Source organism: Microcaecilia unicolor, chromosome 1 (assembly GCF_901765095.1).
Source record: "Microcaecilia unicolor chromosome 1, aMicUni1.1, whole genome shotgun sequence".
NCBI classification, from domain to species: domain Eukaryota; kingdom Metazoa; phylum Chordata; class Amphibia; order Gymnophiona; family Siphonopidae; genus Microcaecilia; species Microcaecilia unicolor.
Genome location: NC_044031.1, coordinates 763,687,499 through 763,705,122, shown reverse-complemented (window position 1 = coordinate 763,705,122; position 17,624 = coordinate 763,687,499). Strand labels below are relative to the sequence as shown.

Sequence of the window (17,624 nt, the reverse complement as noted above, 5' to 3'; positions counted from 1 at the left end):
CGTCCTTCATCCAGTTCTTTGGTCACCCAGCCAAAGAAATCAATTAGATTCGTATGGCAGGATTTTCCTTTGGTAATGCCATGTTGCCTCAGGTCCTGTAACCTGTTGTCTTCTAGAAAGTTAACTATCCTTTCTTTCAGCAGCAACTCCATTATTTTTCCTACCGCCGACGTGAGACTTTCAGGTCTGTAGTTTCCCACTTCTTCCATGTCTCCACTTTTGTGAAGAGGGACCACATCCGCTCATCTCCAGTCCCGCGGAACCTCTCCCGTCTCTAAATATCTATTAAATAAATCTTTAACCCTTTAGTGTCTAATGTTCCCGTAATAAGCCATATAGGAACAGATTGATGAGAACATTGGACACTAAAAGGTTAAGAGGTCCCGCTGGTACTTCTCTGAGCTCCTTCAGTATCCTAGGATGTATTCTATCCAGCCCCGTAGCCTTGTCCACTTTCAGATTCTCCAGCTGTTTATAAACTCTTTTTTCCGTAAATTGTGCAGTATCACTCCATTCCCAGATGTTCTCTAGGCAGCCGACTGCGGTCCTTCACCAGGATTTTCCTCCGTGAACACTGAAGAGAAGTAATTGTTTAGCATGTTTGCTTTCCTGCTTATTTTCGAAGGAGAAGGGCGGCCATCTTCTGACACAAATCGGGAGATGGCTGGCCTTCTCCTAAGGCCGGCCAAATCGGTAGAATCGAAAGCCAATTTTGGCTGGCTTTAACTGCTTTCCGTCGCAGGGCTGGCCAAAGTTTAAGGGGGCATGTCGGCAGTGTACCGAAGGCTGGATGGGGGCGTGGTTAAGAGATGGCCGGCCTGGGCCGATAATGGAAAAAAGAAGGCCGGCTCTGACGAGCATTTGGCCGACTTTACTTGGTCCTTTTTTGTCCATGACCAAGCCTTGAAAAGGTGCCCAAACTGACCAGATGACCACCGGAGGGAATCGGGGATGACCTCCCCTTACTCCCCCAGTGGTCACCAACACCCTCCCACCCAAAAAAAAAAATTAAAAACATTTTTTTGCCAGCCTCTATGCCAGTCTCAAATGTCATACCCAGCTCCATGACAGGAGTATGCAGGTCCCTGGAGCAGTTTTTAGTGGGTACTGCAGTGCATTTCAGGCATGCGGACCCAGGCCCATCCCCTCCCCCCACCTGTTACACTTGTGGTGGTAAATGGGAGCCCTCCAAAACCCACCTGAAACCCACTGTACTCACATGTAGGTGCCCCCCTTCACCCATAAGTGCTATGGTAGTGCTGTACAGTTGTGGGGGGCGTGGGGGGGGGGGTTGGGGGGGATTTGGGGAGCTCAGCACCCAAGGGAAGGGAGCTATGTACCTGGGAGCAATTAATGAAGTCCACTGCAGTGCCCCCTAGGGTGCCCGGTTGATGTCCTGGCATGTGAGGGGGACCAGTGCACTACAAATGCTGGCTCCTCCTACGACCAAATGGCATGAATTTGGCCGGATTTGAGATGGCCGGCCTCAGTTTCCATTATCGGCGAAAACTGAGGCTGGCTATCTCTAAGTCCGACGATCTCAATATTTAGGTTGACCTAAATGTTGAGATTTGACCGGCCACGACCGTATTATCGAAACAAAAGATGGCCGTCCATCTTGTTCGTTAATACGGTTGGCTCCACCCCTTCCCAGGGCTGTCCCCGGAGATGGCCGCCCTTAGAGATGGGCGCCCTTGTTCAATTATGGCCCTCTATATCTTCATCACTCTCCACATAGCCATTCTAATCACCTTTCAGTCTCGCAATTCCATTCCTATCTTTTCTCCTTTCTCCAATATATCTGAAAAAGGTCTTGTCACCTCTCTTTGCTGCCAGCCCAACAGGGTTTCTTTCCACAGTGAAATCTAGTAAATGGGAAATACTGAGATGGTATAAATCCGATGTTTTCATAGATAACTGAATTCCCAAATATCAAAAATAATTTTTAGCCCAACCCAATAGGAACTGAGCCACCCAACCCTGTTGAACCTTACCCAAAGAGGCCAGCGCCAGGGATTTCTGCAGATTCAATGAAAACTTGAAAAATCACCATATTCTGCAAAGGACTCCATTAATGTCCCAAGTGATTGTTGATGTTTAGTAAGATATAAATTATCTGCAAATGCAGAAATTTTAAATTCTTGTTTTAGATGCCACTCCTTTCTTGCGCTTCAGTAGCTCTTCAAGCAGTAAACACTTTTTCAGCTTTCTAGTTTTTCTCTTGCCAAAGACCACCAGTGCATTATAAAACCTACCTTTTGGAGTTTTACCTATCCACGTATCTAACAAAGATTTCTGAGGCAGGCCTGTGGCCGAAACACAGATCTGTGTCGAGTCTACAATAAACCACTGTGAATATTTGTCTGTTGTCCTGGTCTGTTGAGTCATTGGCCCACTTCCCACTTCCTTTTTGCTGTTAAATATCACCCCTGCAATGTGACAGAGTGGAGTGGAGTAGCCTAGTGGTTAGTGCAGTGGACTTTGATCCTGGGGAACTGAGTTCAATTCCCACTGCAGCTCCTTGTGACTCTGGGCAAGTCACTTAACCCTCCATTGCCCCTGGTACAAAATAAGTACCTGAATATATGTAAACCGCTTTGAATGTAGTTGCAAAAATTCTCAGAAAGGTGGTATATCAAGTCCCATTTCCTTCCCCCCCCCCCCCTTTCCATATTTGCCAAAATATCCCTAATAAGGGGATCTAATGCTAAAACAAATAGTAAAGGAGATGAAAGACAATCCTGGCGTGCACCTCAACGTATCATAAAAGGCTGTGAAAAAACCCCATTAACCCATATAATAGCTCTGGGATCCGAGTACAGAACATGTACTGCGTCCGGGAAAAAAACCCCTTCAATTCCATAAGCTGATAAAACTCGAAAGAGAAAGCTCCAGTAAACACAATCAAATGCTTTCTTGGCATTGAAACTTATTAAAAGAGAAGGCAGATTGCACTTCTGCACCACCTCTAAGGAGGACAAAATCATCCGAATATTTTTAGTGGCCATTCTTTTCCAAACAAAACCCACCTGCGAGCTCTCCACCAAAAAAGGCAAAACCTTATACAGACAATTGGCTATTATTTTGATGAATAACTTGGTTTCAAAATTTAGCAAAGATATAGGCCTATAAGAATTTGAAGAGCATGGATCTCTATCCAGCTTAAGTAACACGATCATCTGTTCTGTTTTCGGGGTTTCCAGCAGAGTCTAATAATTAACCATATGATTAAATAGGTTCAACAAAGGGGGTCCAGTTTGCTCTTGTAAAATCTTGTAAAACCTCAGCCCTGAATCCATTCGGGCCAGATGTATTATTAAGCACACTGTCCCGAATAGCCAGAGCCAGTTCCACTTCTGTGATAGGAACATTCAAAATTTCCTGCGAAAGAGAAATTCATGGAAGCCTAATATTATCAAGATTTAAAGAGCCATCCAAGTTGTCCTCAGCTGGCGATGCATATAAAGTTTCATAGAAATGCTTAAAATATCGTTAATGTCTAAATCTGGAATTGTTTTTTATCCTGTGCCATCAGCCAACTGTAGGATCCTCGTAGGGTCATGCTTAATCTTAATCAAATGGGATAACAACTTGCCACATTTATTGCCATGTACAAACAGCTGGTATTTGTGGTGAGTTAAAGATTTAATAGCACGTTGATGTAGCAACATATTTAATTCCGCTTGAGATGGTAAGAGTGCTGTTGGCACTTGACAATTTCTGAGTGCATAGGGTGATCCTGTCCTGAATCACTTGTTTTTCTATTTGCAGTATTTCTTTGTTTCTCATTTTCTTTCTATGGGCAGCATATGCTAGCAGTATCCCAAAGAGAATTGGCTAATTTTTGTGGTCTGCATTGTAAGATTTATAACTAGTCCATTTTTCAAAAGAAAAGACTGGAACGATTGGTCCTAGTATAGCGCAATAGGAAATTTCCATTGACATGCAGGGTGTTCAAAAAGGATCAAGGTCCAATTGGTGGGAAAATGTGGGATACAAATGCTACAAATAAAAAATGATACCCAAATTAAAGCATGGTCAGAGATTCCATATGGACTAATCTGTGACTCACACAAATGTTTAAAAAAAAATCTAGAAACCAAGATGTAATCGATTCTCGACTGGGTAGAATGAGCCCGAGATAGGTGAGTATAATCTTTTTCTCCCATTTGAAATAATTGCCAAGAATCAATTAGATCTATAGTATTGCAGAGCAAGGGTGAGCCTCTAGAAGGATGCAAGTCACTCCTTGTATGAGATCTGTCCAAGGCTGGGTCATAAAACTGTATTAAAATCACCACCTATGGCAATATCATTGACATAAGGTAACAGAGCACTGATTGAAAAATTCCTTATCATATATATTAGGTGCATACACATTACATAAGACCATGGGCTGTTTGTTTTTAGTCACTTTGGCCAAGACAAATCGACCTTCTGGGCTACAAATAACTGAATGGATCTGAACATTTAAAGTCTTCTTAAACAGTATAAGAACCCCAACTTTCCTTTGGGATGCAGGGGACTTCACTAGGGAGCCCACTCACCATTTCTGAAACTTATGTTCCTCTGAGGAAAGATGGATTTCCTGTAGCATTACGATATCTACTTTTTGTGTATTCAAGAGTTGTAAGCTTTTTGCCTATTGATAGAAGTTATCCACCTATATTCCAGGATGAGAGTTTAATAGGGCTCATCCAAATTTCTTATGCATAGAGCTAAGTAAAGCTAGAGGATGGGCACTCAAATGGGCCGCAAGGCCGAACTGGAATCCATGCAAGCCAGAGCTCTCATACGGGCTGCAAGGCTGAACTGGAACCCACGCACAACAGCAGAAGGAAAAGAGAAGGAACGTACACACAGGCAGAAGCAAACTAGGCAGAACTCTAGGCAACGCAGACTAGGCAGAGCACTAGGCTCGGCCACAAGGGTAGCCACACAGAGGAGCAAGGCTGGGCCACACAGCCACTCAGATTTAAACAACAGAACAAACCAGCAAAACCAAAACAGAAGTGCTAACCCTTGCATACAGACAAAACCAAGACAAAAGTGCTAATCCTAGCGCACAGACAAACAGATAAGAACCAAGGCAGAAGTGCCACACAGGCACACTAGCTAGGAAAGAAGACAGAAGTGCTACACATGCACACCAACTAGGAAACAGGGCAGAAGTGCTCCACAAGCACACCGACAAACCTGGAGACCTTTGGCTTTGCAAAGGCCCTGAATGAATGTCCTCACCTTTCGTATGAGGGCCTTCACTGATGATGTCATGACTACAGGAAAGAGGCTTGAAACACACAGAACACCAGAGTGAAGCTTGAAACACACAGAACACCAGAGTGAGGCTTGAAACACAGAAGTGGTAGCAGAGGCAACAAGGCAAGGAAAAAACAGACAGGAGCCACCTCTGAAGCCGACCACTGGAAGACAATGTGAGTCTGAAAGTGGAGTCACGACCACAGTCATGACAGGGTGCAGAAACCCAAAAGAGAGAAACCGGATAGAAGGGGAGAGATTAGTAATCTCGACTCAGGAAATAGACCTTGGGGTGTTGGTGTCCAAGGTATAGCAATGCGCAGACTCTCCTGGTTGCATGTTTCTGACCTGGAACATTCTGTTCAGCAGACGTTGGTGGATGCCCCTTGCCGGGGGATAATCTTTTTGGAGAGAAGGTCTAGGAGGTCGCTGACCAAATCAAGAAGCATACTGATACTTTGTCTTCTCTTCCCTGCCAGGCGTCTTCTGCAACTGCCTCCTCATCCAGGAGGTATTTTGGTAGGTCACGGAGTGCTCCCTATTCCTTCTCTAGGCATAGGTATGCTCCTGCACCAGCCTGCTCAGCCCCAGCACACTCGTTCTCATTTACAGCGTGCGCCCATGCCCTGACTGCTCCCCAAGAAAAGCAAGGAACAAGCTTTTGACTGACTTTAGCAGAGCATAGCCACAGTCAAAGTGTCCATCCCAGATGACTTGCTGGTTGAGGGGAGGTTAATGTTTTTTCATCAAAGGTGGCCTCTCATAACCTCCAACTGGTGGGTTCTTCAAATAGTCCGGCTCGGATGCACCCTCAATTTGATTTCCAAACCTCCAAATTGTCCACCGAGAGCTCATTCTTTCAGCTCTCAGCACAGGCAGGCTCTTGCAGAGGAACTCTCCACCCTTCTCAAGGCACTCACACATGCTCTCTGGAGCGCTGCTCGTGCTCCAAAATGCTCTCATTTTTCTATGGCATATTGCCGAACTGGGCGACGCGGGAACGGCGTCTACCCACTTGTGAGAATATGAAGCCTGCTGTCCTCGGAGAATACCTGCTACAGGTAAGTATCTTTGCTATATCATGAAATAAAAACTGAATGTAACTAAAACAGCTTAAAAAACTATTGCTGGTAGAAACTGCACTAATAAAGGCTGTGTTTGGTGCTCATTTTTCTACACTGTTCTGTATAATACAGTAGTACATGGCCAAATTTTAGTGAGGATATCCTATTTACTGATGGGTTTATCTTAACAGTTTGTAATCTGCCTTGGGAAACCTGGTGTTATAAAGATTGGAAGTAAAATTAAACTCTCTTTTGATTGGGGCACATGGAATCACACCTTCACCTCATCTCTTTTGTACAAATGGATTATTGTGTTTTGAGCATGTTTCAGGACAAGTGGTTTTCATAAGTCAAAGTAATAAAAATAAATATTTCATGCAGATCTCTTTCTTGGTGACTACGGTGCGGCAGGGCCTGGGTGTGATGGGGGCTAGGATTGAAGATATTACTTGCAGTGGGGATGGGTTAGATTCCCCACAGGACGGGCGGGGACGGGTTAGATTCCTGCAGGGGCGTGTTGGATTTCTGTCCCCGTGCAACTCTGTAATTCACACAAAGAAAAAAGGTAGAACGAAAGGAAGGAGGGAGGGGAGAAGACGGGTTAGAGAGCGAAGAAAAGAGGAGACAGAAGGGAGAGATAAAAAACAGCAGGAAAAAGGGTAGGGGAGGCTGGCCTGTTTGAAAAGCTACATTTTAAGCTCTAATTTAAAATTCTTAAAGGAAGAATTGCTATGGAGAAGGAGGGGAAGATTGTTTCAAGTTTGAGGGGCAAGCAAGAAAAATGCACTATGTCTTGTGGATTCATGTCGAGCGAATTTGGGACTTGGAAGGATAGAACAAAGTACTCTAGCTGGTCAGTAAGTAATTATGAGACATAGAAGATAATTAGGGGAACCTACTTGGAAAGCTTTGAAAGTCAGAGTTGCTACTTTATGAAGAATTTGCTGTTGGACCAGTTTCAGCAGTGGTATTTGTTTTGATCATAATGATGAGCACGACAGAGCAGACGGATAACAGTGTTCTGAAAGGTTTGTGATTTTTTTATTGTTGCGTGTGGCAATCCTGCATAAATAATATTGCAATAATCGAATCGAGAAGTAAAGAAGGAAAGAGTTAATGAAACTGGTGCGTGAGATACACATCCCATACCACTTCCCTCCCACCCCCAACCGCCCATTCAAGCAACACTTCCTCTAGTCCAGTTACTTCTCTCCATCGGGTAAGTGGTTCCCAAATTTTGGTAAGGTTATTTAGCTTAAACTATCAATTTAGACATGCAGCATGCAAAGTCCGCTTTAGATAAGAGTTGTTGGCATGTGGGTACGCTAGGTTATTTCCAGACTGCCACCAGGGCTATTCTGCCTGCTGTAATAATATTGAAAATCAATTTACAGAACTTGCCTGGCAGCTCTGGAGGTTTAATATTCAAAAGACCACAGCCCATAGATTTGAGTAAGGAGATCCCAGTGATGTCTTTAAGCAGTCTAAATACCATATCCCAGTAGCACTGGCCGTAGGGCAGGTCCACTAGATATGAATAAATGTACCCCAGTCCCCACAGTTTTGCCAACATTGATCAGATGATGTAGGATAGATAGCATGCAGGTGATCAGGAGTGTAATACCACATATACAACATTTTGTACCCATTTTCCACCATGTTACTTTTAGAAGTTGTTTAAATATCCGCTCCCATTCCTTACCAGTGTACCCACAGCCGAAGATAGACTCCCAAAACTGAACATATTTAATGGGGGGTGCCTCTTTCTGTATCAAAGCTTGATAAACGTGAAAGATGCATCCCCTACCACTACTTCCATTCATGGCACGTTCCAAAAGTGCGTCATCCTTACAAAGATCCACAGTGGCCCATCTACCATGTACCATTGGTGCTTAAGGTGTATTCCACTCGGGGTTGTGGCTTCCTCCTGGGCTGAGAGCAGGACTTTTGCAGAGCGGCAGTGTGGTCTTCTTTGCATTCTTTTGAGAAACCCAGGCTAAAGTTTCGGCCTGCCTTTCAGACATCGCTGCCTGGATGTCCAACTGGCATCTGAAACTGAACATGGCAAAGACTGAGCTCCTTGTCTTTCCACCCAAACCCTCTTCTCCGCTTCCCCCACTTTCCGTCTCTGTTGACAACGCCCTCATCCTCCCCGTCGCTTCAGCCCGCAATCTCGGAGTCATCTTCGACTCCTCCCTCTCCTTCTCTGCCCATATCCAGCAGACATCTAAGACCTGTCGCTTCTTCCTCTATAATATTAGCAAAATTTGCCCATTCCTCTCTGAACAGACCACCCGAACCCTCGTCCACTCGCTCGTCACCTCTCGTCTTGACTATTGCAACCTTCTTCTCACTGGCCTCCCACTTAACCATCTATCCCCCCTTCAATCTGTCCAAAATTCCGCCGCACGTCTTATCTACCGCGTGAACCGATACTCTCATATCACCCCTCTCCTCAAGTCACTTCACTGGCTCCCGATCCACTACCGTATACAGTTCAAGCTTCTCCTTTTAACCTTCAAATGCACTCAATCTGCAGCCCCCCATTACCTCTCTACCCTCCTCTCCCCGTATGTTCCCACCCGTAACCTCCGCTCTCAGGACAAATCACTCCTATCTGTACCCTTCTCCACCACCGCTAACTCCAGACTCCGCCCCTTTGGCCTCGCATCACCATATGCCTGGAACAGCCTTCCTGAGCCCATACGTCATGCGCCCTCCCTGCCCATCTTCAAGTCCTTACTCAAAGCCCATCTCTTCTCCCTTGCTTTTGGCGCATAACCACCTTCCCCACTCATGATACCTACACTGACTACATAGTTTGTAACCTTTAGATTGTAAGCTCTTTTGAGCAGGGACGGTCCTTCCCCATGCTAAACTTGTACAGCGCTGCGTAACCCTGGCAGCGCTATAGAAATGCTAAGTAGTAGTAGTAGAATCGATGTGCAGGTGAAAGAGGATGCTGGTTTTGGAGCACTGCTTTTGACTTCTGGTTTCTGGAGGTCCCGCCCTTAGAGGTTTTTTGCTTTGGTACTTCCCAAGCGTCTTGACTGGTCTGTAGGGTTGCTGAGGAAGGTGAAATTAGGCCTTACCTGCTAATTTTCTTTCCTCTAGACCCTCTAGCCCGGTCAGAGCCCACCCTGTTTTTACTTATGGTGTTGTGGTATTTGAACCTGTTTACTGTTGTGTTAGTATGCATGTGTACAATACCGGTTAAAAGATAACAGGCGTGGTTTCTGGTGGAAGACTGGTGCGGGTCAGGTCACTGGTTGTGCTCTAGATGTGGAAGCATGGTTAATTTGGTAGGGTGTCCAGGTATGGGTTTCTTTAGTGTTTCTTTCTTCATTTCTTTCTCTAATTGGTTATCTGTATAAAATCTGAGATGTCTAAAATGAAAAAAGTCCCTGTGAGTCAACCTCTATTCCTCTTCCAATTCTGAAAATGGCAGGAGTGTCCCCTCGTCAACTAAGTGCCCTGGGTAAGTCCCTGAGCTACCCACCCTTTATACCTGGAATCGGTGTGTCCTAGGGTACACCCCTCTGCAATTACAATACGGTAACTCTGAAATATAACTTCCCCTGGAAAAAAAAAACACTTCTGTGTTTACTGCCTCAGAGTTTTGAAGTGACAGTGCACTATGGCAGTGTCTGCACCAGGCTCCATGGATGACATCACCCACGTGAGAATATATGCCTGTTGTCCTCAGAGAACACCTACTACAGGTGAGTAATTTGCTTTGTTACCAGTGGTAGGCATTAAAAGAAAAGTTAGTCCCCTTTGACATTGCCTTCCCTGGTCATCATAGTAGGCATTATAGAGCCATTATGATTATGCAATATGTCTGTCACGCATGTACTTTACTGTACCACAACCTCACTTTGTATTTGTTCACACCGGTATTAGCAATCGCCTTTACTGTACTATGTAAGCCATATTGAGCCTGCAAATAGGTGGGAAAATGTGGGATACAAATGTAACAAATAAATATAAACTAGAACTAAATGCAAACTTCCTCAGCAACCTTCCAGACCGGTCAAGACGCTTGGGTTATGCACACCTACCAGCAGAGGGAGACTGAGAACACCTGAATTTGGACACTGTATATCTGTCCTGTGCAGAACCTCAACCAGTCAATATTTCTCAGTCTCCAGCAGGGGGTAGATGTGCGCACTGTGCAGCCTGGCCGGTCTGGTAGGCCCTAGTGTGTTGGTTTTTAGGGGCTTTCTTTCTTCTCTTGAGTATAAAAAGAAAAAGGAAACCCTGTGCCTGCTCTCTTGAAGTGCTTCTGGGGTGTGGGTCTGGTGGGGCCACGTCTCCCCTTGGGGTGTTAAATCCAGGTGGCCGAGTCCCTCTCCATTCTCTGTTGGAGTGGACAGCTCTGTGCCTCGGCTGCCATGTCAGGGCGGGAGCCTTGAGTGCCTCAGTCAGCCTACAACAACGGGGTTCAAGCATTAAAAGAAAAAAAAAATCAAGCACCGGGCTGTGTGCTGGTGCTTTGGCTGTCCAGGAGAGCAGGTGTTTCTGTTCTGTGCTGGAGGGGAGGTTGTTTTTTTTGTTGTTGTTGATTTGCAGCTGGGTAGTGGTTTTCCCCCCTCCTGGTGATGTGTGTGGCTAAGCTCCTGCGCTGCTGCTGTTGTGCGTGCTGGTGGGATTGAGGCACCTGGGATGCAGTGTCTGCTATGTGGAGAGCCAAAGTCGTCTTCAGCGGCTCCGCCCGACCTGACTGCTGAGCAGAGCAGTGTTGGAATGGCTGGGACAAGAGGCTGCCCTTGAGACGAGTTCGTCAATGGTGATACCGATTTCGGTGGGAACCGCCGCCATCTTGGATTCTTCCTGCGTTATAGGTCCGACTAAAGTTGTTGCAGGAGGACTGTTTTGTCAGACCCTGCCTTGCCTGGGAGTGCTCAGGAGGGATGGGTTTCCCTCCTGAGTTTGTTTGGACCTTATATCAGGCCTGGAAGACGGGGCCGGTCTGAGCTGATGCTCCCGGTGGGGGAGCTGGCCCAGTGGTGGCAAAAAAATCTTACCTGAACTGGGCTGAGGATCTGGAGTCTGTTTCCCTCCCGGGATCGTAAGAGGTGTTTAGTGATCCTGAGGAGAAAGATTCCCTGGAGTCAGCTCAAGGAAAGGATATTTTTTCTTCCCGGAGAGGACCCTTTCGTAGTTAGAATTTTCCACAGAGATGAGTTAGCAGAGTTAATAGACCAGGTGTCTTCTACTCTTATGTTTGAACCCACAGGTGATACTAAGCAGGAGGATCCTTTGGTTAAAGGGATTTGGCGTCCTCTGCGGTCTTTCCCTATGAATAAGGATCTTAGGGAGATGGTATTGCAAGAGTGGACTTTTCCAGATACCTCTGGCTCGTGCTTTACCCACTCCCTCAGTAGAATAGGGATTCCCTCAAGCCTCCCATTGTGGACGCTGTGGTAATGGCGGTGATTAAAGCAATGGCAATTCTGGTGGATGGTGGTGCGGCTCTCTGTGACCTCCAGGATAGGAAGTTAGAGTCTTTCCTAAAGTGTAGTTTTGATTTCTCGGCTCTGTTGCTACAAGTGTCCGTTTTGGGGGGTCTAGTGGCTCATGCTTGCTTTCATTGGGCTGAGAGGCTCTTTGATGGTTCAGTTTTGGACAGGGCTGTTTTGATGCAAGAGTTGGCCAAGTTGGAGATGGGCTCTTCATTCTTAGCTGATGCCCTTTATGACTTGCTACTAGCTTTAGCAAAAAAATGTCCCTTGTTTTTGTTGCCTGGTGGTCACTTTGGCTACGGGACTGGGCCGCGAATGCGGCCTCTAAGTCCAAGTTATGTTTACTTCCGTTTAAAGGTTCCATGCTCTTTGGAGAGGAATTGGATAAGCCGGTGTGTGGTCTTGGACAGGCTAAGGTTCCTCAGCTTTCAGAGGCCATGATGGTTTGACATGTGGTCCTTTTTGAGAGGCTAGGCGTTATAGTTCGGATAGGTCTGGAGGAGCTCCCAGAGGTTGCTTCTTTCAGGGGATGCAGCCTTTTCAGGGGGGGGGGGATCGTAGAGGGCACCACCCCACCTCGTGGCCTTCTGGAGCCGCGTGCAGTTCTCAATGAAGGGGGTCCAGCCCCTGGTGCAGTTGGGTGCTCGGTTGAGACAGTTTTACCAGAGGTGGACCCAGATCACGTCAGATCAATGGGTTCTTGAGGTGGACCGCGAAGGATATGCGCTGGAGTTTGAAAGTCTGCTTCCAGATTTGTTTCTCGAATCGCCATGCCATGCTCGACTCAAGGCAGGGGCAGTTCACGATACGCTACTTCAGTTCATCCATTTAGGGGCGGTAGTACCCGTGTCTCAAAGGGAACAGGGGATGGGCTTTTATTCCATATATTTGTGGTGCCCAAGAAAGAGGGCTCCGATTGACCCATTTTGGATCTCAAACGAGTAAATGGGGCTCTGAAGGTTCCACCTTTTCAAATAGAGACGTTTGCGCTCTGTCATTGTTGTGGTTCGGCGAGGGGAGTTTCTCACTTCCCTGGATTTGGGGCTTATTTGCACATTCCCATTCGCATGAGACATCAGTGATTTCTTCGCTTTGCTGCCTTAGGGAGGCATTTTAAATTTTGTGCTGTGCTGTTTGGTCCCGTGACTGCACCATGGACTTTTTCCAAGGTCATGGTGGTTGTGGCTGCTGCTCTTCGGAAGCAGGGCATCTTGGTTCACCTGTATCTTGACAATTGGTTGATTCGGACAAAGTCTCATTTGGAGAGCGAGAGGGCAACCGAACATGATGTGAGTTTCCTGCAGTTGTTGGGCTGGATGAACCCGGCCATGAGTCATCTACAGCTGTTTCAGTCCCTCGAATATCTGGGGGTTCGTTTCGACATGTTGAAGGGGCTTGTGTTTCTACCTCCTGCTTTGATCACCAGACTGCAGGGGCAGATTTGGCAGCTCCTGTTGGAGACCGATCCTACCTGCAGGTGCTGGGTCTGATGGTGGCAGTGCTAGAAGTGGCAGAGGCAGGAGTTGGAAGAGCTGTTACCCCTGTTGGGGACCCCCTGCCACAGTCTTTAGTGGTGGCTTCACACACCTGATCTGGAGAAGGGAATGCCTCTGTAGTCTCTGCAGTGGATAGTGCTCTCCACAGATGCAAGTCTAGTGGGCTGGGGGGGCTCATTGTCAAGATCAGTCTTATCGGCCTTTGCGCACTTCAATCGCTGAGGTTTTGGAATTTCTGCAGGATAGTTTGGACAGAGGTCTGGCTCTATCCTTCTTGAAAGTGCAGGTTGTTGTCTTGGTCCTCACTTTAATATTTCCTTATCTCTTGTTTGTCCTGTTTGTCTGTCCTAATTAGATTGTAAGCTCTGTCGAGCAGGGACTGTCTCTTCATGTTCAAGTTTACAGCGCTGCGTACGTCTAACTGTAACGTTAACTGTAATGTTAACTGTACAGCGCTGCGTAACCCTAGTAGCGCTTTAGAAATGTTAAATAGTAGTAGTAGTGCTATAGAAATTCTAAGTAGTAGTAGTAGTCTTTGGGATTCCAGAATCTTGCGACTCTTTGGGATTCTGCACAGAATGTTGCTACTCTTTGGGATTCCGGAATCTTGTTACTCTTTGTCCTTATCTCTTATTTGTCCTGTTTGTCCTAATTAGATTGTAAGCTCTGTTGAGCAGGGACTGTCTCTTCATGTTCAAGTGTACAGCGCTGCGTACGTCTAGCACTTTAGAAATAAGTAATAGTAGTAGTGGGGTGTCCTTGGTTTCCTCACCAGATGTGGTCCGTTTTCTGTGCGGGGTGAAACTTGATAGGCCCCTGCGGGGTCCTTTGGTGCCTCCATGGGATTTGAATATCATTTAGGAGGTCCTGGTGGATGCTCCTTTTGAACCGCTGGGAGGCAAGCACCTGTAAAGATCTTACCTTAAAGATGGTGTTTGTAGTTGCCATTTCTTCGGCACAAAGGATTTTGGAATTGCAGGCTTTGTCCTGTAGGGCTCCTTTCTTGTCCTTTTCCAAGGAGCAAGTTTCGCTGAAGCCAGTTCTGTCCTTTCTGCCCAAGGTTGTTTCAGACTTTCATGTGAATCAAGTTATCTCCTTGCTGGTTCTGGGGGACAGAGCAGGGGATTCAACTCAACATTGCATAGTGAAACTGAATGTGAAAAGAGGTTTTTTGGCATTATCTGAGGAGGGTGCAGGACTTTTGTACTTCAGATAGGTTGTTTGTTCTGTATGGAGGTCCTAAGAAGAGGGCGACTGCTTCCAAGGTGACTCTAGCCCGGTGGTTGAAGGAGGTGATTGCTTCAGCTTATTTGCTGAAGGGTTGCGATGTACCATTGGTGCTTAAGGTGTATTCCACTCGGGGTTGTGGCTTCCTCCTGGGCTGAGAGCAGGACTTTTGCAGAGCGGCAGTGTGGTCTTCTTTGCATTCTTTTGAGAAATATTATAGAATCGATGTGCAGGTGAAAGAGGATGCTGGTTTTGGAGCACTGCTTTTGACTTCTGGTTTCTGGAGGTCCCGCCCTTAGAGGTTTTTTGCTTTGATACTTCCCACGCGTCTTGACTGGTCTGTAGAGTTGCTGAGGAAGGTGAAATTTGGCCTTACCTGCTAATTGTCTTTCCTCTAGACCCTCTAGCCCGGCCAGAGCCCACCCTGTTTTTACTTATGGTGTTGTGGTATTTGAACCTGTTTACTGTTGTGTTAGTACGCATGTGTACAATACCGGTCAAAAGATAACAGGCGTGGTTTCTGGTGGAAGACTGGTGCGGGTCAGGTCACTGGTTGTGCTCTGTCTGTGGAAGCATGGTTAATTTGGTAGGGTGTCCAGGTACAGGGTTCTATGGGTTTCTTTAGTGTTTCTTTCTTCATTTCTTTCTCTAATTGGTTATCTGTATATTAGCTGGTTGGGGTTCTGCACAGGACAGATATTCAGTGTCCAAATTCAGGTGTTCTCAGTCTCCCTCTGATGGTAGGCTTCTAGAGTAAGGAAAATTAGCAGATAAGGCCTAGTTTCACCGTTCTCTTCGGTAGGCTAATAGGCATTGCTGTTCTGCATGAATCTCCCTTTACCATAGGGTTGTATGCAGTACCTCCACAACATACCTTAAGGTAGGGAAATAGGGTTCAGAAACAAAAAAAGAAAAATGTGTCTTTTGTTAGAGAAGAGCTAGGTAGATATGTGCCACACTGCTTGGAATTATTTTGGCTAGGATATACCACTGCTGTTTAGGTTCTAAAACACATTTAAAATAAATATCAATTTGCTTTGCTCGTTTGTGTGATGTCCATTGAGTAAACCATTTTAATACTGGAGCTCTTCTACAGGGAAATATAATATAAACTTAAATACATCTTGTCAAATATGATTTACAGATTCCTAGATTTATGATTTAATAAACCTTTATAAACGTGCCTATACAATTTTTTGGGGGGTGGGGGGAAGGGGTAGGGAAGGTCGTTAATTCTCCACACCAGGTGTGTGAAGCCCAATTGCAACCTATTCCATCCAAGGCATACTAAGGAGGGATATTAAGATTCCATGAATCATCATTTACAATTGCTATTTACTTCCCCTTTTTGCATAGGACCTCTACTTCCCTTTTCTGACCATAGGACCCAGATTGTAGCTGTCTACCAAGTAGCTGTCAAGCTCAGGGCTGGGCTGTAACCATCTTAGCAATGTGTACAACATCAGACCATGTCTGGGAGTCTCTGGGTTCCCTGATATTGACCAACAGAACTTGCTGTATATGATGCTAGAGGCACATACCATGCCTCATGCTTTGAACATTCTCTGCAGTGTTCCTACTTATACCTAGTCCAAGAAGGGTGGATCCCTGGGTCAGAAACATAATTCTATCGGGACAAGGATCTATTGTCCTAATATATAACTGCCTTTTCCTTTTTTGTTTTTGTTTACATACAGTATCAGAGATAGAGAGCACTAAAGGAAGTGAGGACTGTCTTCCCCAGTTAGTCTATAAGAGTTCAAATAGTACGAACTCCTCTTCAGATACCGTGCGAGTCAATTCAATGAAAGTCTCAGATGATGTTCATACTGGTAAGTTGATGTTCACCCAGTAGTTATTTTGCTATTCTGATACTTTCATATGTGGTCTCTTGTTAGCTGCCTGATAAAAAACAGATAAAAAGATTCATGATATCTGACCTCCCTGCTTCCCTTACAGGTTATTATCAAGGAGCAGAGCTTCTCCTTTTCATCTGCCTTTATTAGTGAGCCAAAATATGCAGCCCTCACCTCTTACTCTTCTTCATCTGATGTATCATGAAGCTATTTTGCCTGGCCTCTTTACTTTTCTGTCTGACTCTTAATGGGGGAACCATTACACAAAACTTTTAGTACTTATTTTCTCTCACCTTCCCATTATAAAAGCTGAATACTGCAGTGACTTTTGTGTATAGTTACTGTGATTTGAATAGCAGATACTAGATACATGCAGCAGTGAACAGAGAGATGGCATGTAACTTTCAAAAGCATTTCCATGGGTAAAACATTGTTTTCATCTCATCCTGCCAGACCAGTCCAGACTTGCAGGATATATCCTCTTGCCAGAAGGAGGTAGAGAAGAGCTATTCAAGCACTTGTTAGAGGAGAAGCTGAAAAAGCTGGTTAAGGATCTGAAGGAGAACAAGCCCCAGTGGTTTCTAGAGGATTGAAATAAGTCAGCCAGGTCTGGAGCAACTTACCTCAAGTTCTGAGAAAACAGGAGGTTGTTCTCCTCTAGGTCTTCTGCCCAGTTCTTGTGGGGCAGTGTTGAAGTTTGCTCTTTTCAGACTTTCAAGAAATTCAAGGACTCTGTGGCACATGGTGCAGGAGCCCTAAGGAAGTTCCAGTGAGGTTTGGCAGGCCATCTCTGAGGTAGTACCTATGGGGAATTCTCAGTGGTTTCTTAAAGGAGTGGGCCCATATTACCTTGTATCATTGGGTTCTAGAGATGATCCCGGGCAATTAAGCATTGGGCTTAGCTTCCACAGTCCCAGACACCTTTTTGGAGTCATTTTGTGAAAGGGGGAAAGAGGCAGTAAGGGCTATACTAAATACTACTACTACTTAACATTTCTAGAGCGCTACTAGGGTTACGCAGCGCTGTACAGATTAACAAAAAAGGACAGTCCCTGCTCCAAAAAAAGAGATTACTGCTTCTTGATCTATTGTACCAATTCCTCTGAGCGAGGTCAGAAAGGGGCAATATGTAATGTTGAAGACCAGAAGGAGGACTTGAAGGAGGTCAGTGCATGCGTGGGGGTCCTCTGCTTCCAGATGGAGATCTTCTAGTCAGTCATTGCTGCAGTGCAGAAGGGGGAATTCCTGGCTTCTCTG

The 17,624-nt window shown here is 45.7% G+C and overlaps 1 protein-coding gene across 1 annotated transcript in view; it reads left to right on the top strand.

The window, feature by feature from the left end:
- DENND4A (DENN domain containing 4A) overlaps positions 1-17,624 on the top strand; it is a 576,041-nt gene that overhangs the window by 376,945 nt on the left and 181,472 nt on the right. The window contains 1 exon segment of the mRNA XM_030189785.1: positions 16,209-16,343. Within this exon segment, the coding sequence (XP_030045645.1) occupies positions 16,209-16,343 (135 nt within the window).